This window comes from Canis lupus, chromosome 9 (assembly GCF_003254725.2).
Source record: "Canis lupus dingo isolate Sandy chromosome 9, ASM325472v2, whole genome shotgun sequence".
NCBI classification, from domain to species: domain Eukaryota; kingdom Metazoa; phylum Chordata; class Mammalia; order Carnivora; family Canidae; genus Canis; species Canis lupus.
In genome coordinates this window covers 42,805,672-42,828,143 of record NC_064251.1, presented here as the reverse complement: position 1 = coordinate 42,828,143, position 22,472 = coordinate 42,805,672, and the positions used below count along the sequence as shown (strand labels likewise).

The following is a 22,472-nucleotide window of genomic DNA, read 5'->3' as shown; positions in this document are numbered from 1 at the left end:
TGGTATACTTCTTGCATTCTCGTTGGGAGGCTATTTGATAGTATTTGACAGAAGCAGGGCAAATATCCATTTTTTTGTCCAAATAATTCAATTCCTGTATTTTTTTTTTAATTCTGTAAATACAATTCAGAGGGAGTAAGCTACATACACACACACACACACACACACATATATATATGTGCTTATTGCTCTGATTTATAATGAGAGAATATTAGAGAATTTAAAATACTCACTAGTAAGAACAGGTTAATATTCAGTGATAACATTTCACCTTGGTGAATTAATAAACATCCATTAAAACATATAGATCACATGGAAATATGGAAAAATGTTTATGAAATGTCAAATGAGTATACTGTGTTTAGACCTTTGTTAAAATACATGTGGAAAATAAAATGGAAGGGAACATAACAAGGAAAGCAATCATAATAAGGCAGGGAAACAGTTAACATGTTGTCTTTCATTATGATAAAAAGTGTTTCTTTAAACAGAACTATAAATAGAGAATTTGCCATTTAAAGAGTCAGTAAACTGTACTGTTTTTATACAATAGTGACAATTGAATGTAAATTAGTGTTGTTTTTCCTTGGTATGAGAGCTAAAATTTTTGAAGATTCTCACAATGAATTGAAGCTTTTCATTATATATCTAAAACTAATTATAATAAAAGTGTTTGAAATAAGATAATACAGGTCTGGTCTTTATATCAATTATAAGTTTTAGGATTATAAAATGGTCTATGGTCTCAGGTTAGACATTTATATATTTTCCTAATGTAAGGCAAGTTATTAATGCAAATATTAGCAGTTTGTGCATTTGATTTGCTTTTAAGAGAAGTCCGTTCTCATTATTTGTTCCAAACAGCATTTTATTGGAGTTTTAATAAAAGGTTTTAAAGGGAAGTATAGAATCACCAAATATACTGACCAAGGACTGAGAAGAATATGTGTAGCTCAGTGGTGTCCCTCTGGGGGAATGTCCCTCCACTGTGGAATTGGAGTTAAGATAGGGCAAGTTTCAAGGAAGAGTCTTGTCTTTTCCACTGTATACTTTGATGGTCTTTATTTATTTAATAATGGTGTTTTTGTATGTTAGCTTGTCTTGTATGTTTTGTATGTTTTTGTTTGTATATTTTAAGTAAATTGCTTAATTCCTGTTACTGTTCTGTAAACCAAAATCCAATTTCCGTTCTATTTTTAATTGGAATATTTAACAATGAATAATCTGCAATGAATTGCGAAGTCTATTTTGCTCTTCTTTTCTCTCTTGTTTTTGGAAATAATTGGTCTTTTCTGTTCCAAAAGAATTTGTGGTGAGGAAGATAACTTCTGCTTTATCTGTTGGCTTTGAAGAAAAATATTGTTGTGTGTATTAATTTTGGTGAATTCTCCTTACTTAGGCATTTTTTTTTTGTTCCATTGAGTTCTTTGACACTTATTGAAATTACTTAGTTAAAGTAAAGTAGTTTTAAAGTCTTAAAGTAGTTTTTACATGTCTATATTGCTCCTCTGAATTCATCAATCATTTAATTATATCCCAGTATGGCATTTAAAGTAGGACTAATAGAAATAAAATGATTTGATTCTATATATATTATTCCCTAGAGATTTGAGTTCTTCAGAGTTTTTCTCTTTTGCCTTATACTGTGTGTTAAGTCTACAATTAAATAGCTTGGTTTGTTAGCATTTGTAAAATAAGTATTCCAGTGTTACATTTACCAAAAAAACTTTTGAGTGACTCTTCTCTCTTTTTTAAAATTCAGGCTCTGCTGGTTCTTCATCAGTTAGACAGCATTGATTTGTGGAATCCTGATGCTCCTGTAGAAACATTTTGGGAGATTAGGTATGTATGTACTTTTATTTTTTAATTCAGTTTAAGATTTTATTTTGTGTTTATTTTTTGTGTTTAGATATTAACTCTGTGGTACTTGGTTTATTGTAAAATTTTATTTGCAGAGGTTTTATGATTTTATATTTTATTTGGCTTAAAATTATTACTACTATTTTTTGGCTTAAAATTATTAATTAGATTACTTGTTTTAACTGCAAGAATTGCTGTCACAGCAATTTAGAATGTAAATTTTTAAAATTGTGCATAATTTTATTACCCAGCCATAAGTACTCTTACTTGTGTTCTTTTCTGTTTCAGATTTCTGTGTAGTACAACTGTATTTTAAATTGTTTATTATAAGCTTAGAATGTTAAAACTTTGTAATGTTAATAATGTGTTTATAAAACTATGGTCTTTTATAAATAACCTGTAATACCAGTGATTTGTGTAAGTGAATTAATAATATCTGCCTAAAAGGTAAAAATATATACGGAGTTTTATAATTTATTTCCTAGCTTATATAAATTATTATATTTTAAAGAGCACAAAGGTAACATATTGAAAGGATGGGAATGTCTAAGCCTGAGGTTTTGTCATTATCTTGTCATAGAGGTAGGTGCACTAAGTCAGTCACCTGGCAGCTGAGTTAAATCCTAGACATAGAGCAGTATTCTTTGATAGTCATATAATGTGATTTGATAGTAATCATATATGTAATTTAAAATTTTCTAGTTGCCACATTACAGAGAATAAGCAGGTAATATTTTAATATTTTTAAACCCAGTACATTTAGAAATTATTTTAATATGTAATCAGTATGAAAGTTATTAGGATATTTTACATTCTTTTTTTCATTAAGTCTTCAAAAAATTTTTTTTAAGATTTTAAAAAATTTATTTATTTATGAGAGAATTCACAGAGAAAAGCAGAGAAATAGAGGGAGATGAGGCTCCCCATGGGGAGCCCAATGTGGGACTTGATCCTGAAACTCCAGGATCATGCCCTGAGCTGAAGGCAGATGCTCAATCACTGAGCTACCCAGTCATCAAAATTTGCTTGCATTCCATACTTAAAGCACATTTCAGTTTGGGCAAGCTACATTTTAAATGCTTAGTAGCTACATGTGGCTGGTTAGTGGCTACTATATTGGACAGTGTGGCTGTAGAGTAGGGATCAGCAAACTTCTCTAAAAGGTGGAGTAGTAAATATTGTAGTGTTGGTGGGCCAGATAGTCTCCATCAGAACTATTTGGTTCCACCATTGGAGCATGAAAGCTATCATACATGATACGTAAATGAATAAGTATGGCCATGTTCCACTAAAACTTTATTTACAAAAGCAAATAAGGACTGAATTTGGCCTATAGGCAGTTGTTTTCAGATCCCTGCTTTAGAGCACTGAGTTTACGTACAGTCTGCTGTGTGCGTGGTCTGTCATTTCTTCTTGAGTCTTCTGCAAAGATGATATAAATGGATGACACAACTGGGAGTTTGGGGGGTTAGAGGATTTAGAATTGCTTTTTTTTTTTTTTTAACATAACCTGTAGACTTAATTCCCTTTGATTATCATACTGTTAACATTTTGATAACCATTTTTCTAAAATCCTAGCTTCTCTCAACTTGTATCTGTTATGAGAGAATGTCATTCTTATGTATTTTGAGGTTATTTATTGAGGTTATTTATTGACGATACTGATAACAGTGAACTTTATGTTATTGCAGCTCTCAAATGCTTTTTTACATCTGCAAGAAATTAACTAGCCATCAGATGCTTAGTAGCACAGAAATTCTCAAATGGTTGAGGGAGATTTTGATCTGCAGGAATAAATTTCTTCTTAAAAATAAGGTAAGCAAAATGACATCTTTAAAATGGAAGAATATTTGGGGGATAATCGGTAGAGATTAAAGAGATGTATGTTAGCTAAATTAAGTCTTAATGTTAGCTTTTCCTGTCTACAAAGTCTTCAAAGGAAATATATGTGCCAGAAGATGATGACTGACAAGTTAACATTTTAAAAATATTCTGAGCCTTTGTCCTTAGAGCTGCAATTCTGATAAATTCTAGTTAAGCAGGACTCTGTGAGATCTAGGTCTAGGAGGAATGGGGCTGCTATAATTAAATTAGATTGAGAAACATATTCCATCTTAAGTTTGTGCACAGGGCTTGAGTCCTTATGCATTATGGTTTAGGCTAGTTCAGAGAATGGTATCTATCAAGAAACTGAAGGGAAGAGGTTGAGGGTGTTTCATCTAAGTTTATTTATATTCCTTCCATAACAGTTTCACCTCTTCGAATATCTGAGTTTTCTTCCTTAGTGTTGAATGAAAAGTTTTCTTTCTTTCTTTCTTTATTTATTTAAATTTTTATTTATTTATGATAGTCACAGAGAGAGAGAGAGAGAGGCAGAGACACAGGCAGAGGGAGAAGCAGGCTCCATGCACCGGGAGCCCGACGTGGGATTCATTCCCGGGTCTCCAGGATCGCGCCCTGGGCCAAAGGCAGGCGCCAAACCGCTGCGCCACCCAGGGATCCCAAATGAAAAGTTTTAATTCTGAACTATTAAAATATGGGGACAGAGTGTTAGGGGGTTAGAGAAGAACTTTATATTTCTTTTATAAAGTTTCTATAGTCAATTAGAATTCTTTTCTATTATGGCATAATTTAAGGAATACTTGATCCAATGAATTTTTACCTATTTCTGGAATCATAGCTACAAAAAAATCCCAAACGTATTAAACTCATGCTTTTCAGTGTCCCATGCAGCTTGTTAAATTTCTTTGTTTACACATGGACTAATGGTGAGTTGGCATCTGAGCAGACTCCAGGGTTTCATACCCTTGCCTGTGGTGTAATTCTCCAGAGTATAAGCATTAGTAATACAGTAATCTGTATTTGTCTGGTCAGTAAAGTTAACCCTTGTAACATACTTGGCATATAAACCAGTGTTAATTATTCATCCAAAGGAATGTAATCTCAAGAGTCTGTTTCCAATTATCCTGACATGACACAGGATGAAATCTTATGGGAGAAAATCTTTGTCATTCATAATTGACTCAGAAGTACATTATATTTTTCATATGATAGATTTATGTTGTTGATGTTTTATGTTTTACTTGTGTCCATGTTAGATCTAGAAATATTAATTCTGTATTTCTAGAATCTTGGATGATTTGAAGGGTAAAAAGCTAAGGGGAGTTTCAAAGATCTTGAACAAACTATTTGCACTACTGGGTTTTATTGCATATTGTTCAAGGTAAGGGGTATGAGTTGGGATGAGAGGTTTTCCAGGATAGTCTCAAACAGGAAGAGAGCTTGTATTATGTATTTATTTTTCTTGGTTGTCAGTGCATCAGAAAGGCTTACTTATTTTTTTCTCTTTAGCAGGCCGATAGAAGTTCCTGTCACTTTCTCTTCCTTTATGGGGTAGGATGTGATGTTCCTTCAAGTGGAACTACTAGTCAGATGTCCATGGATCATGAAGAATTACTACGTTCTTGTACTCCTGGAGCCTCTCTCCGGAAGGGAAAAGGAAACTCATCCATGGTAAACAGCTACTTTTGTAGTTTTTCTGTATCATTGTCATCTGTGCTGTATAGTTTTTTCCCTGAATGAACTTCGGTAAATTTCAGCTAGATAGTATAGTAAAGAACTGCTTAGATTCTAGTTCCATTGCTACTCTTTGTGGAACCTTAGGCAAACTCATAACATCTCTCTGACCCAGTTCCTCACCCGTAAAATGGGGATAATAACAATTTATGCCCCAGAATTGTGAGGATTAAATGAGATTGGTGTGTAAAGAGTACTTGGTTATTTGGCAATTACAGGCTGTAGTTGATAGCTAAAATTATTACAAACCTCTATGTAAAAGAAGACCATTCATATCCCAGAAGTTTAAAAGTTGTACCAACTACCAAAAATACAAATTTACCAGGAGATAAAGCATTTTGCTTGATGTTATAGATAAGTGTTTGTGTTTTTTGTTTGTGTGCATGTTTCCTTTTAAAAAATCACAGTACAAGTGAAAATACCAAATCATTACAAAAGAGTTTCTTTTACAGACCACACTTTTTATTAATGGTGTCTTTACTGTTAAAAACACTGTTTTTGGCATTTAGTATGCAGCTCCCAATCTAGAGAGTACATTCTCTAATCCTTATCAGTGGAGATGAATATCAGTTTGCTTTTTTCATGGGAAGGTCAGTACTATGTCTTTTTGTAGGTTTAGGTTGTCTTTCTTAATCGTTGCCATTATATAGTCTGCAGGAATCTTGATTAGACTGATTTTCCATAGAAGATCTTGCTGGTCCACTGTAACCATTGGCATTATATTGTTAGACTTGAAAGTCAAGAAGTACAGACCAAAGCTTTTTTATCCCTAATTTTTAGTATAACATTCTGTAGAGGACAAAATAACAAGTAAGCAGTATAGTGTTTACTGTTGTCTGTGTTAACTGCAGAATTTATATTCATTTTGTAAATGAGGATTTCTTTTGGAGTACGTAATCCAGAATCAAGTATATTTTCTATAGCAATATTTAGTTCTTGTTTGTGCCCTCATTTTAGTACTTACTGCAGTGTTTACTTTATTTCTTGCCCTCAGTAGGTAGATAGAATTTCTTATTACTCCCTTTGTCATTTAGAATTTGAGTTGGAAATGCATTGCATTTTTTCATTCAGTAGATGTATGCTGTGGGTACCTTCCTTGTGTGTGTTTGCTCAATCTGCATTCCTAGAATCTGGAATCAAATATCTGTTTGATTTGAAATTGGACAAATACTAGCATGATGTTGGTTCAAATCTCATTTCTCATTCAGACAAGATACTGAGGAGTTGAAGATTCCTGTTATGATGCAAGGGAAAGCTTTTGTGGGTTATTGTATGCAGACATACATGGTATATAGTTTGTTGTATTGTTGGATTTTGTAAATAAAATTAGCTACATTGCAAACATAATGACTCCCATTCCTGACTCTCAGGATAGTGCAGCAGGGTGCAGCGGTACTCCGCCAATATGCCGACAAGCTCAGACTAAACTAGAAGTGGCCCTGTACATGTTTCTGTGGAGCCCTGACACTGAAGCTGTTCTGGTTGCCATGTCCTGTTTCCGTCACCTTTGTGAGGAAGCAGATATCCGGTGTGGGGTGGACGAAGTGTCGGTGCACAACTTCTTGCCCAACTATAACACATTTATGGAATTTGCCTCTGTCAGCAATATGATGTCAACAGGTAAATGTGGGTAATGTTTTTTCTTCCTCTTGTTCAGTTTGCCTTGAATCACATGACATCCAATTGTGCTAGGAATGTAGGAACTACTTTGTAAGTTTATAGGATTAATTCAAATTGCTTACCTGAAACCTTTTCTACACAAGATAGGGTGAAAGTAAATAGCATTTGAAATAAATCGTTAACTTCATACTGAGCTTTTAATATGCAGCATATTTGTTTAAAAACTGGCAGTATAAATTGCTGTCAGTTACAAATTTTATAATTTACTATGGCTGAACTATATATAGTGAAGTTCTAGACGGTGGCACATGTTTTGAGTAACTACAGATGGGAATATCGATTTTATGCTGTGGACATTGTAGAGTCCAAGTTAAATACCTTTCCTGTGAGGTTGGTGAAAGGAAGTGTTCACTTTTATCATTGAAGCATTGATTCTGCTCCTCCTCCTCCTCTGCCTTATGGGTTGGGCTTGCCAGCTTCTCCCTTGGCAAGCAGGGCTCTAAGTGCAATGAGTTGATTTGCTGTTGTCTTTGCTTAGGAAGAGCAGCACTTCAGAAAAGAGTGATGGCACTACTAAGGCGCATTGAGCATCCCACTGCAGGAAATACCGAGGTATGCCCTTAGCAAAAGCACCAGCCCTCCCAGGCCCCCACCCACAAATGTAGAAGCCTCAGGTCATGTGTGTGTGACCAGAAATAGCTTTTGAAGCAAATCGAAGATATGTGCGTATTACAAGTAGGATATTATAATATGTACCAAGTTTGAGACCTGTCTCTTGCTGATTGATTTTTAGTTCTAGGTTTAAAGTTGCTTTCAAGTGGTAATTGCCTTCATTTTAGGCTTGGGAAGATACACATGCGAAGTGGGAACAAGCTACAAAACTAATCCTCAACTACCCAAAAGCTAAAATGGAAGATGGCCAGGTGAGTTTGTAAAGTTGATTTTGTCTTTAAACTGATCTGCTAGACATAGGTATTTCACTCCAATAATCTTTTGAGTCACTGTTAGTATAATATGTATATAGTTGTTGTAAGACTGTTATTTAGTTGTGGTTCATCTGAAACTGCATGAATATGGTAGCCACCAGCCACATGTGATTTTTTAAAGTTTAAATGAAAATCTAAATTAATTAAATACAGTTAAAATTGAGTTGCTCAGTCATACAGTAACCACATTTCGAGGACTCATTAGCTACACGTGGCCATTTGCTATACTGCATTGGACAACACAGATACCAATGTTGCCATTATTACAGAAATATTGGCCAGCATGAGCTAGAGATGATTTATGGTAGGGACCATTCCCTTATCCTCTTTCCTTCTCTTTTTCCATCAGAGTATTTCGTGGAATTTTCAGGAAAGGGACGACAAAGGTAGAGAAAATACATTAAAATTGAAACTACATTTTACTATTTCAGTTAGGTATTTTTTTTTTTTAAGATTTTATTTATTTATTCATGAGAGACACACACACACACACACACACACACACACACACACACAGAGGCAGGGACACAGGCAGAGGTAGAAGCAGGCTCTACGCAGGGAGCCCGATGGACTCAATCCCAGGACTCCAGGATCGCTCTCTGAGCCAAAGGCAGACGCTCAACTGCTGAGCCACCCAGGCATCCCTCATTTGGTATTTTTTTTTTCCTCATTTGGTATTTTAATTAAGGGATCTGGTGGGCAGAAGACTGAACTCCTAGGTTAAGTGAAATTCAAAAAAAATTTTTTTGGACATTTCATCCAACTATTATCATCTATTACCCCAGAAATTAATAATTGCATTTGTGTATATTTGATTTGTAATGGCCATATTGCTCTCATTATAATTAGATGTTAAAGCCTCCCATTGCTTTTTTCTTGTCATTCTTAATTAGAACAAGAGAAAAAAAGTTATGTTTTTGTAAAGCAAGAATATGTACCTAATGTCATTTGGAGAGGACATGTGGCCTTAGGATGAAAGGTTTTTTGGGGGGTAACATTTTATTGAGATATAATTTGCATATGACACAATTTGCACACTTAAAATGTTACAGTTCACTTTCTGCCACCTTTCCATGCTGCCATAATGGTATACATGAACATCTGGCATCAACTGTGCCGTAAAGAGAGGCACAGGTTTTCCTTAGGCCATGTTCCAAAGTCATTGTCTAGTTTCCAACTGTGATGATAAAGCATGTTTACATTGGTGAGCTTGAAATCATTGATGACCACAGAGCTGGGAAAATGTTGTGAACCTCACAGGTAGATGTTAAACAAGTGTGGAGTGATCAGCCCTAGATTTGATGTACAACTCAGAGATCTAGAAGAATGGCAGAATAATCTGCATCCATCCTGCCAGTTCGGTTTCATTGTGCTGACAACTTCAGCTGGCATCCTGGACCATGAAAAAGCAAGACAAAAATAGTGTATTTACAAAGTTCCACAACTATCACCCCAATTAAAAAAAACCCATATCCATGAGCTATCATTCTCTAATCTCCCCACCACCACCCCACACCCTGCCAACGCTTGGGAACCACCAGTTTGCTTTCTGTAGATTTGTCTATTCTGGACATTTCACATAATATGATTTTTTTTTTCACTTGGCATAATGTTTGCAAGGTTTGTTCATGTTAGCCAAAGCTTTTTCAAAGAAGTTTGTTACTGTTGGTTGGTATACTAGTCTATGACAAAAATATACTAGTGGCTCTTAAAAAATGTATATGATAATCTTAGGTTTGGACTTATTTTTTTCATCTTTCACATCAGTTTTTACTGGAATATAACATATAACATTCATATAAGAACATGTACAAATCTGAGCGATAGTGCAAAATAATAGGAGGTGAACATACTTGTGTAGCCAGCACCCACATCAAGAAGTAAATCATTACCAGCACATCGAAGCCTTTGTTATGTCCCATTTCTGATCACTAACAACCCAAGAATAACCATTATGCTGACTACTAAATAACAATAGTTTTCTTGTTTGTAAGCTTGATACAAATGGAGTGCTAGAGATATAGTCTCTTATATATTCTTTCTCTCAACATTGTGAGACTCATCCATGCTTTTCCATAGCATTGTTGTTCATTCACTGTTACTGCTCTAGGTATTTCATTCAACACACAGTCCACAATTTAATTTTCCTTCATACTCTTTTTGGGCATTGGATAGCTATTCAAAGAATTTTGTTATTTTGAGTATTTCTGCTGTGAACATTCTTGAATGTGTCTTTTGGTGACCATCTAGATGTATTTCTGTAGAGTACATAACAGTGGAATTGCGGGTAATAGAGTATGCAGATACATCCATGGGGGGAATATAAATTGGTACAACAACTATTGAATAAACTGGTGGTTTCACAAAGATTTTTAAAAGATAACTATCATCCAGTCATTAAAAGCATTCATTTTACTGAAACTAATATTACCCTATGTGTTAACTAACTGGAATTTAAATAAAAACTTAAAAAAAAATAAAGAATTTCTTTTAGAGAATATGTGCCAAATGGATTCACTAACAGAGATCTATTAGTGGTTTCTTATACCTACATGAACAGTTTTTCTATTGGTGGTTATCAAATTAGAGCCCATTAAGACCCAAAGCAGAAAGTAAAATATTGCATATACTTTTTCTAATCTAATTATGTAAAAAAATTTTTGAAGTACTTAAATATTCATTAAAGTCAGATTTATATCAGGCCTGGGCAGAGGTAACCTGAAAACATTATATTACTCTAATATAACGTATTCAACTACTAATAGAATTCACTTTGCAAGGGAATGGAACATTATTAAGGGAAATGTGAAATTATATCAGTGGAATAGATCTGAAAAGCAAGAAACTTGTAGTAACCGTTTGAACCCCATTAAGGAGTATATAAATAAGCAGCAGAATTCAAACTAGAGAAAAACACTAACCTAATTCTTTATGGACTGCAGAAGTCAAGACACAAAAAGAGCCACTCAGAGGAAGAATGCCATTATCAAAATGTTTTTTTTTTTTTAAAGATTTTATTTATTCATGAGACACACACATACACACACACAGAGGCAGAGACAATGGCAGAGGAAGAAGCAGGCTCCATGCAGGGAGCCCAATGTGGGACTCGATTCTGGGTCTCCAGGATCACACCCTGAGCTGAAGATGGCACTAAACTGCTGAGCCACCTAGGCTGCCCTATTAAAATGTTTCTATGTCAGCTCAATTTTAACTTATTTAATCTTTTTAATATATAATATGACAGAGTTCAAGAACGTTTAACTGTAATTTGAAAACAGAGTAATCACTACTGTGTTCCCAAAGACAAGAAGAGATTAAGTATTATTGTTTCTGTTGGAGGGGAGTTAATCAGGAGTGCCAAAAAGTGCTGAAAAAAGCGAGGCTGAGTGATAAAGTATGAACCCTGTGAGAGAAAAGTCTTTAAACCTGTTGTGAAAACTGTAATTACTAAAGCACAGGTTGATGATACTACATTAAATGCTGTGAATTCACCATACCTGGTCAATAAAAATATACAACATGAACTTTGACTACCATGTAAAAAATTCCTCTTTACCTGTTGTTGCCTAAATTTTCAAGGCAGCCTTCAGTGAATCTCACTTGATGTGGTCTGTAAACCAACATATGAAGCAACAGAGAAGTTTCTCTGCTTCATTTTTTAATCCTTCACAAAGATTAATTGAATCATATCAATTAATGATATGAAGAACTGTATCCCACAATAAAGTGCTTCCTTCCTTGCAAACGTTATCCAAATTAATGTCTGTTAGAGCATCACTGTTGGATTGATGTTTATGAACTGCAGGTCCTTGACTAAGACATAAATGGGATGCTGAATTGGGAAGATGTTGATGGAGAAAAGATGTTAGTTTCTGCTTGTGAATGAATCGGAACTAGCTGCTTTTCACACCCAGGTTCTTCATCAGAGTCTGCCATATTTTTTTCTTATTTTGCACTGATCTGGGAGCTACTATGACTTCTATCAACTGCACTCAGTATATCATCAACAATATGCCTATCGTGGTGGTGACGGTGGTGGTGGTGACACTAGGGACCAATAAAATGTGGACAGTTAAATAATTCATTCCCAGAAGTCTCCCCAAGAAAGTCATCAGAGTGTGTAATATAAGATTCTGGAGATGCTTGTACTATATGAGCAGTGTTTAACTTCCCCTGAAATACCACGCTCTGGGTTTGGAGAATGAACAGGCATCTAGCATTTGTATTTGATTATCTACTGTTGGCACTGACTCAGTGTTAAAAACTAGGTCCTTTCTGATTCTGTCACTTGTCCCCTTTTTTTTTTCTAATGGTCCTTGGGAATCGCCTAAGCGATTGATATTCTAACTTTCTGTTCTGAAGAGCTATACTTTTAGGAAGATTATGATCATGATTATCATCTTCATTTTCTTTAAGTGTTTTAATATTGCAGTGTCTTCTGACTGTACCTCACCCCTAGGGCTCCCAGTGGACTGGCTTGTGTAGCTAGAATTCACCTCATGTCTAGGTCCATCACTCTGCCCACTACTGCTACTGGGACCACTGCTTTCATCTTTATCACGGTTGGCAGTTTCATCAGAACTTTCTGCATGGATTCCTCTGCATCTGAAAGTTACTGTTCCACATGTTTGGGTCTATTATTAAGTTCATCCATTTCAAGTCACTGACTCCATTTTGATGGGTAACACTATTATCAATACTTTAAGGACTAGCTGCAGGTGACTGAAGTGTTGGAGCTGCTCTTCTGAGCTTTTCTTCCTCTTTCTTATTTAACTTAATATTTAATAAAGATACAGAGGAACTCTGTTGTTTAGATAACTGAGCCTTAGCTGCTATTGCATTGTTCTATAATGCTTTTTAAAAATAATGCTTTAATTAACATTGATGCCAAGTATAATGTTTGTTCAGCATGAACATTTGGCTCAAGAGTTGAGACTGGATTAAAGAGATGTCTAAGTGGTACTAGATCCAAATTCTTAATAAATAAAGGAAATAAGTCACCTGTATACTGATTACAGTGTTTTGGCACTGCTGCAGCCCACATGCAGTCAATATGCTTGGTACTCAGTTGCCTTTCTGCTGCCAAAAAAAAAAAAAAATCCCGTGGCACTGTTTAATAATCTCGGTATGTAAATTTCGTCTAAATATATGCTCTACCACATTGCTGGTTATAAGCTAGCTTGCAAGTTCTTTTGCAATGGACATTTCTGTGTCTGATACCAAAAATTCCTTATTGCACAACTCATAGCAGGTGTGAAGTTGCTCTGTTATCTTAGTCCAGCCAACCTCACAAAGTAGGTGACACAAATAATAAATTGCAAGGTCTAGGCTCTCTTTGTCAGAGCAAGCCTTTTTATCCAGTGGTTCTTTCACTTGTTCCACATTAAGTCATCATGTTGCAAGCTGCATTCTGTCTCTACTCTTGTTCAGAGAACTTGCATAAAAATACAGGTCCTAAAAAGGATAATGTGCTGCAGGACAGTAGGGATAATAGCCATATTCTGATTCTGATATTAGCTACAACTGTAATAAAAGCCTGTTCCATAAGAAAATGGTAGTTTTAGGAGTTCTGTATTCAAAGCAGTCCTTCATGGGAGAAAGGCTATTTTTCCAATAAAACAAACATACATAAGGAGGCAAATGCAGTGGTACTTCTACATCATTTATATCACAGAATGCCCCTAATATGTTTCTTTCTTGGGTTGATATGTTCTCAGTAATAGGATGAGTATTAGCTTGTAAGCAGTGAGTAAGGAGAATTGAATTTGAAAAATCTTTGCCATATGTAGTAAGAGTTTTTCTTTCTTGTCTGTACTCCACAAACAGGATCAGATTTTTTCAAGATTCCTTCTCAGATTCTTACAGAGTTTGATTTTTTTTCTATTGTTTCTTGTCTTTCTGCGCTTCCTTCATTACAGCTACTTTCTGTGCTGTGGTTCTTTTGCTTGATTACTACCATCTTGCCGCATGGAATTTGTGTTTTAATAGTAGTACAATGTTTGCACAGCTGGTCCTAGAGCACTTGAACTTGGACTATCACTAATAAGCGCACATACTACTTGGTTGAAAATTTCCTGCTTATATTCCTTGAAGCAGAATAGACATTGCCTCTCTGTCCAGGAATTGATATAAACAAATACTTGGAGTATATGTTCCCTTTTTTTTTTTTTTAAAGATTTTATTTATTTGAGAGAGAGGGAGTGAGAATAAACAGGGAGAGCGGCAGAGGGAGAAGAAGAAGCAGACTCCCTGCTAAGCAGGGAGCCTAATTGGGCTCAATCCCAGGATGCTGGGATCATGACCTGAGTGGAAGGCATACAGACACTTCACTGACTAAGCCATCCAGGTGTCCTAGTATATGGCCCTTTCTGAGCTGCATCTGATTTGCATGTGTGTTCGTTGCTACCTCCACTCTGTAAGTCTCATCTGACAATGAAATACCTGGATGTGACTAGAAATGGTGAAGTCTTGGCTTTTTTAAATGTAAAAATGTTCTTTTGTCATGGAAAAAATGTTGGATAAAGTGATTTTATCATGTCTCTCAACCAATTGAAGTTGAATTCATGCTTTCCATAAAAAATTTGTGTTTAGGCTGCTGAAAGCCTTCACAAGACCATTGTTAAGAGGCGAATGTCTCATGTCAGTGGAGGAGGATCCATAGATTTGTCTGACACGGACTCCCTACAGGAATGGATCAACATGACTGGCTTCCTCTGTGCCCTTGGGGGAGTGTGCCTGCAGCAGAGAAGCAATTCTGGCTTGGCAACCTATAGCCCACCCATGGGCCCAGTCAGTGAACGTAAGGGTTCCATGATTTCAGTGATGTCTTCAGAGGGAAATGCAGATACACCTGTCAGCAAATTTATGGATCGGCTGTTATCCTTAATGGTGTGTAACCATGAGAAAGTGGGACTTCAAATACGGACCAATGTTAAGGATCTGGTGGGTCTAGAATTGAGTCCTGCTCTTTATCCAATGCTATTTAACAAATTGAAGAATACCATCAGCAAGTTTTTTGACTCCCAAGGACAGGTAAAGTGTTCTCTGCTTTATTTTTCACCCTTCCCCATGAATAGAGTGATTTGTTTGATAATGAAGCCTTTTTCTTTTTGATTAACTTGATACTGGCATGAATATCATACAATTTTTAAAAAATAGGCGAAAAATTGCAGAAAAAAGAATCCTCTGATGTAGGAATCAGTTTTAGTTTTTGGGAACTGTAATGTGTGAGTGTGCCAAGGGTTATAAATATCTTGGGTATGGGTATGAGTGTCTCTGCGTGTCTATTTGGATATATGCCTGTGGGTACATTTTTGCATGTATATGACATTTAGGTCAGACATTTGCATCACTCTATGTATAGTCTGTCTGCATTTTGATGCCAAAATGTATTTTGTTCTTTGTGTAGGTTTTATTGACTGACACCAATACTCAGTTTGTGGAGCAAACCATAGCTATAATGAAGAACTTACTAGATAATCATACTGAAGGCAGCTCTGAACACCTGGGGCAAGCTAGCATTGAAACAATGATGTTAAATCTAGTCAGGTAAGCATTCTACTGAAATGTAACAGAAACACATCAGTATTGGTAATTACTAGTGAAATAATTTGCCATTCTTTATTGTACCCAAATTGGAGTATGACAATAAGGTAACCAGAAGTTATGTATGTATTCCTATAATAAACATAAAAATACTACAACTTTAATAGTTACATTTAATCATTTCACTTAAAGATCAAAACATTTAGAGAACCTTCTCTTTTGCTTATATCTGATATTTTTTTTCTCCTGAATGTTTCTGTGTCTAAATAGATATGTTCGTGTGCTTGGGAATATGGTCCATGCAATTCAAATAAAAACGAAACTCTGTCAGTTAGTCGAGGTGATGATGGCGAGGAGAGATGACCTCTCATTTTGTCAAGAGATGAAATTTAGGTGAGTTCTGAAGAGAGCAAAGTGGAGTCTTGTAAATCTTCTGCTAAATGAAGTATAGAAAAATAATAGGTACTTGATTATCATGAGGGGGGGTAGAAAAGCAGCCTTTTACATTTCAGTTTTTCTCCTCCTGTATTTTCAAATTTCCCAAAGCTTTGTGCCCATGCCAGTGCTCCCTTTTTCTAAATAATACTGGAGCTAAGAATTGCTTCCAAACTGATACCCTGGCTAAGGGAATCAGTATCAATGGAAGATCAGTATCCTGGTTGCCTGTCAGAGCCCTTCCAATGCTTGGAGTCGGAGTGGTGGTATCTCTTTTATAAAACTCTCATGTCACCTGAGTGATTTGGCAAATTATTTGCATTATTAAAAAATATTTGTATGACAAAAAGTGTATGTGTGACTTAAAGAATTGTTGCTGTTTTCCTTTCCCCTGCCATTCTGCAGGAATAAGATGGTAGAATACCTGACAGACTGGGTTATGGGAACATCCAACCAGGCAGCAGATGATGATGTAAAATGTCTTACAAGGTAAAAAAAAAAAACAAAGAGAGAGAAGGACTTCTAATTAAGTATTCACAGGTTTACTTGGGATGTTGATAAGTACTTCACCATGCCTATTATAATATGTGTTTTTTGGATATCAAGCTTTTGCATTTGAATTATATAGATTAGTCTTTATTTTCTGTTTTTAACTGAAAGTTTTACTTGGAAAGTTAGTCGTCTATTTAGAAAGGATAATCTATAGTTGTTGGGAAATAAAAGGTATAAAGCCTTAGGCTTTGTTTATTTTGTAATTTGATAAAGGTAATATTTAAGGAACTTACTTGGCTTGAGTCTTTCTAAAAAGTAATTTCCTGCATTTACTCTAATGGTAAATACTTATTGTCACATGTCAGAAAGTAATTAAACAACAAACTACATAATAATCATTCATGTGTATTTCTTTTGTGAGGCTTGGTTTTGTGAAAGTTATTATCATCATCTCCCTAACTTGAAATATTTTTGCATTCTGGTTGTGCATGTTAACTGAAATTATTTAGGTTGTACTGATAAACAGTTAAATGAAATAGGTTGTTTCTAAATTCCTAAAGTTCTCTTAGGAAGGTGTTTATTTGAGGGGAAGGTGGAGTGGAAGAACCTGAAAAATTTATATGGTCTTTAAATTTTCTTTCTTCAGAGACTTGGACCAGGCAAGCATGGAAGCAGTAGTTTCACTCCTGGCTGGTCTTCCACTGCAGCCGGAGGAAGGAGATGGTGTGGAATTGATGGAAGCCAAGTCACAGTTATTTCTTAAGTAAATTTCAGTCCCCAGAAAGGCAAAGCAAAAAACAAAGCCCACATACAACAAAACAAAATCTAACCAAAGTGGCAAATGTGATAATATTTAGAAAATGGATCTCATTTCTTTGGTATTAAGGCCATCAGCAGCTGCCTATAAAATATAGCCCATGCATGAAGCAATATTCCCTATGATAGGACTGAGTTAGGAAAACAGCTGTGTTTTGTGTTTCTAAGACAATAATCCAAGCAGTGAATTATTGGCAGTAAAACCCAGATCACCTCACTAAGTCCTTTAAAATAGCATTCTTAAAAAAAAAAAAAAAAATAGCATTCTCTAAACTCTTTGGACCACTAGTTTTGTATGGTAAACACTAAAAGTGATGCATTGACCAGGAAAGATTGCATCTGTTTCATGCCTATGTTATGAAATATGTACTGGCTTTGTCAGGATAAAATCATATTCAGCATAGCACACTTCATCATGAGCCACCCTGGCTGATTCCCCCAAGACTGAGAAGCAGATATCGAAGACCGCTCATATGATGTACATGTCATGATTCCAAAATATCTGATTAGCTTTCTGGTGATGTGGCCTTCACCGTGTAAGAGTCAGTCTTTTTATTTCTCAGGTATTTCACATTGTTCATGAACCTATTGAATGACTGTAGTGAAGTTGAAGATGAAAATGCACAAACAGGTGGCAGGAAACGTGGCATGTCTCGGAGGCTGGCATCACTGAGGCACTGTACAGTCCTTGCAATGTCAAACTTACTCAATGCTAATGTGGACAGTGGCCTCATGCATTCCATAGGTGAGATCAAATGAAAGCTTCATATAGAAATTGCTGGTCTCACATGCCAATTCTCTAGGTTTTCAAAATTACTTCAACAAGCCATGTTAGTAAATATACATTTATCTGTCTATATCAGGTTTAGGTTATCACAAAGATCTTCAGACAAGAGCTACATTTATGGAAGTTCTGACAAAAATCCTCCAACAAGGCACAGAATTTGACACACTTGCGGAAACAGTGCTGGCCGACCGGTTTGAGAGGCTGGTGGAGTTGGTGACGATGATGGGAGACCAGGGAGAGCTCCCAATAGCCATGGCTCTGGCCAACGTGGTCCCGTGTTCCCAGTGGGTAAGTTCATTGAGGAAGTGTGGAACCAGGACTGGGCACATATAGTAGGTCCTTCCAAATTTATTCATTCCAGGAATGTTTATTGCGTGAATTGCTAAAACTTTAGAGCCAGAAGAAACTTCAGATATTATTTGAGTGGTTTTCAGCTTTGGGAAAGTAGTTGGAACCTCAGAGTAGTGTTCTTACCTGAAGTATGAGGATCTTATTCCTCATACTGATGGTGAAACTCAGATTCCTTCCCTGTCCCACTGAAAAATTCCATTTAAACACTGATCCCTCCATATATATATCTTTTAAAAAATTTTATTTATTTAAGAGAGTGAGAGAGTGCACACATGCAGGAGTGGGGGGAGGGGCAGAGGCAGAGGGAGAAGGGGCTCAATCCCAGGATCCTGGGGTCATGACCTGAGTCAAGGCAAATGCTTAACCCACTGAGCACCCAGTTGTCCCACCCCCCCAGATATATGTATCTATCTATATATAATATATAAATATATAATAAAAATATATAACCTATATTAATAAGATATAATAAAATATATAACCTATATTAATAAGTTATATATTATAATATTATATATATATAAACCCTGATCAAAAGAAAATTAAAACCCCTGACATGGTGTGGTACTTTTCATGTACTAAATGAGATAATTAGGGTTAATTGTTGTATGTAGTTGTCATAATGCTAGAGCTAGAATTAAAGGCTTGTGTGTCCAGGTCACAACTCTTTTCTATAATGAATTGCATGATTTTTAAAAAAATGTAGGCATATTTTTGCATTTGAAAATTATGATGCTTGTTTTAAACATTGAAGATACTGACTGTTTGGCTTCTCAATAAAAAATTGTCTTAAAACCATACTATTTTTAATAACATGCTAAAAATTTGAGAAGGGTTGTCCTTTTCCATGTTAAAATGCTATTCAGTTTATATTATACCAAAAGTCATTTAAGCCTTGTAAATTATAACTAATGAGGTAATTTGTCATTGCCTGTAGATTTGTTTCTGCTTAAAAGTTGTACGATCTTATTCCTTATACTTAAAGTAAAATTCAAATTCCTTACTCTGGCTTACAAGGGCTCTGCTTCATTGTTGGCATTGTCTCATGCCACTCTCCTTCTTGTTCACCAAACTTAAACCATGCTGATGGTGAAACTCAGATTCCTTCTGAATCTTTTCACATAGGACTTCCACCTTAGAGAGCACCCTTGCTGTTGCTGCCACCACCACCACAGCTGCCTGGAATGCTTCTTCCCTCATCTCTTATGTGGCCAACTTCTTGGCCATTACTCAAGTTTCAGTACAGGTGTCTCTGTTTTAATGAGGTCTTCTTGGCCATCCAGCAAGAACCACACTTATAGTCATTCTATCACGTTATCTTGTTTAGTTTTCTTCTTAGCACTTATTCACTATGTAATATTATCTTGTTTATTGTTGCACCATAATGTGAGCCCTGTGAAAGCAGAGACCTTGTCTGTCTTGTTCACTGCTGTAGTGCTTGAAGTAGAACCTGGCACATAACAAGGACACTGTAAATAATTGTTTAATGCACAAAGGTGGAATCCCTGTTGGAACTCTAAGGAGTTAGGACAAGGAATCTATTGAAACTCTCTTGTAACCTCACATTACAGAAATCTTCATGTTTTTTGAAAATGGATATTCTTCTGAATTACCTTTTTACCACATACCTGTAATTAGCACTAAAAATTATCAGTAATTCTCTTAATAAAAAGGAATCAGTTAAATCTAAGAAGCTTTAATTCATTCTGTTTTTTGGTAGATCATTTCTAATGAATTGTATATGACTTTTTGAGAGAGACTTATAGTAGGCCAGTTATATTAGAGCTGTATCTAAATGAGAACAAAATACAAGATAACTTTTTAAAAAACTTTAATTCTCTTTTGCAAATTTTAAATTCTGTTGCTTAACATTTTCAGAATTTTGCAGAAAAGGGATTAGATTGAGAAAAAAATTTAGCGTAATACTTTGGAAACCTATTTTGTGACTGAATTATCTCTCATAGTTATACTTGATTTTAAAATGGAGGAAAGCTTTTTTTTTTTTTTTTTTAAAGATTTTATTTATTTATTCATGAGAGACAGAGAGAGGCAGAGACACAGGCAGAGGGAGAAGCAGGCTCCATGCAGGGAGCCCAATGCAGGACCTGATCCGGAACCCCAGGATTATCACGCCCTGAGTCAAAGGCAGCGGCTCAACCTCTGAGCCACCCAGAAGTCCCATAAAATGGAGGAAAGTTTTATATCTAGTCAAATATGTATAACATAACTGTATAGTGTAGAGCAGGATATTTGTGTCTTCTTTGGCTTCTAGATTCTATGGTTAGGATTGTGAAATTTTTTCCTTTACTCAGATATCAGAGTTGACAAAAATTAAAAGAGCTATGGTCACCGATCCTGGCTTTTATTGTCACTTCTTGAAGGGTGGGGCCTCTCTTCTACCCCTGTTCTCTTTAAATCTCTTTGTAGCATGTGTGGTTAAATAGTGATTGACTACCGCATCATTTTTGTTGAGTGTACCAAAAAATACTATGGGGAATTACGAGCCTTAGCATTTAGGGAGTAGGTGGGAATTAGCTGCCAACCCTGGCTTTGTACATAAATCTTGCTGATCGCTTGATTCTAAATGCTCAGCCCAAATCTTTTTCCTGACTTACTACAAATCTTGTTTAGTTTTCTTCTTAGCACTTATTCACTATGTAATATTATCTTGTTTATTGTTGCACCATAATGTGAGCCCTGTGAAAGCAGAGACCTTGTCTGTCTTGTTCACTGCTGTAGTCTTTCCATTTTTGTTATTTCTGTAACAAATATTGTGTTATTGCTGTAGACTACTGCTGTAGTCTTTCCATTTTTGTTATTTCTCTGCTAAGCCCATTTTCAGTGTGCTGAATTTCCCTGACCAGCTGAGAATAGAGGTCTTGTGATCACCAGAGTCTTATTCCTGCTCACCGATTTCCTAAGAAAATGATTTGGGCATATCAAACTAAATTCTGTGCCATCATGTTCTATTTCTACTCTCTTTGGTTTTGTCATAATTTGAACTGAATCCTGGATTTTTTTTTCTGTCTCCTGGTAAAGCCTAGGCCTCTTTTACTTTTCATCAGTTAATTCTTAGAATTAATAGCTGCCAAGGTGCCTGGCTGGCTCTGTGGGAAGAATATGCAACTTTTGATCTTGGGGTCATGAGTTCAAGCCCCACACTGGGTGTAGAGATTGCTTAAATAAATAAATTGCTTTAAACAAAAGGGGGGTGGGGCCAGCCCCGGTGGCCCAGCCATTTAGCGCCACCTTCGGCCCAGGGTGTGATCCTGGAGACCCGGAATTGAGTCCCACGTCAAGCTCCCTGTGTGGAGCCTGCTTCTCCCTCTGCCTGTGTCTCTGCCTCTCTCTCTGTCATGAATAAATAAATCTTTTTTAAAAAAACCAATAGACCTGAAACAGCTGCTGTAGGCATGAAGAAATAGACACATGCACACAGAGAAACACCAGGGGGAAAATTAGTCACCATTGAACTAAAGCCATTTAGCAGGTAGTTGACGGTTTTGGATTTACCTTACAGTTTCCTGCTTAAGAAAAAACAGGATTATTCACACTAACACAATTTTATTTTGTTCTCAGGATGAACTAGCTCGAGTTTTGGTGACTCTGTTTGATTCTCGGCATTTACTCTACCAATTGCTCTGGAACATGTTTTCTAAGGAAGTAGAATTGGCAGACTCCATGCAGACTCTTTTCCGAGGAAACAGCTTAGCCAGTAAAATAATGACCTTCTGTTTCAAGGTTTGTATCCATTTATCTTTTTTTTGTGCCAAGGTATAGCAAACTGATTATGTGCAGAATATACAGAACAGAATTTCTTTAATGCAAGACATTTGGAGAAGGCATAATAAATTCCTGCTTTTATATTTCTTTAGGTATATGGTGCTACCTACCTACAAAAACTCTTGGATCCGTTATTACGAATTGTGATCACATCCTCTGATTGGCAGCATGTTAGCTTTGAAGTGGATCCTACCAGGTTTGTCATTCTTTCATCTACA

The 22,472-nt window shown here is 35.9% G+C and overlaps 1 protein-coding gene across 9 annotated transcripts in view; it reads left to right on the top strand.

Moving 5' to 3' along the window:
- NF1 (neurofibromin 1) overlaps positions 1-22,472 on the top strand; it is a 274,304-nt gene that overhangs the window by 112,488 nt on the left and 139,344 nt on the right. For 7 of the 9 annotated variants that reach the window (XM_025476459.2, XM_025476457.2, XM_049114228.1 and 4 more), the window contains 15 exons: positions 1,763-1,842; positions 3,552-3,675; positions 5,212-5,373; positions 6,807-7,056; positions 7,595-7,668; positions 7,896-7,979; positions 14,637-15,077; positions 15,454-15,593; positions 15,861-15,983; positions 16,431-16,514; positions 17,164-17,280; positions 17,897-18,078; positions 18,197-18,408; positions 22,051-22,212; positions 22,347-22,450. In XM_025476459.2, coding sequence (XP_025332244.1) covers positions 1,763-1,842; positions 3,552-3,675; positions 5,212-5,373; positions 6,807-7,056; positions 7,595-7,668; positions 7,896-7,979; positions 14,637-15,077; positions 15,454-15,593; positions 15,861-15,983; positions 16,431-16,514; positions 17,164-17,280; positions 17,897-18,078; positions 18,197-18,408; positions 22,051-22,212; positions 22,347-22,450 — 2,339 coding nt within the window. The remainder of the gene's footprint in view (positions 1-1,762; positions 1,843-3,551; positions 3,676-5,211; positions 5,374-6,806; positions 7,057-7,594; positions 7,669-7,895; positions 7,980-14,636; positions 15,078-15,453; positions 15,594-15,860; positions 15,984-16,430; positions 16,515-17,163; positions 17,281-17,896; positions 18,079-18,196; positions 18,409-22,050; positions 22,213-22,346; positions 22,451-22,472) is intronic. The other 2 variants (XM_049114227.1, XM_049114226.1) reach the window with 1 other exon arrangement.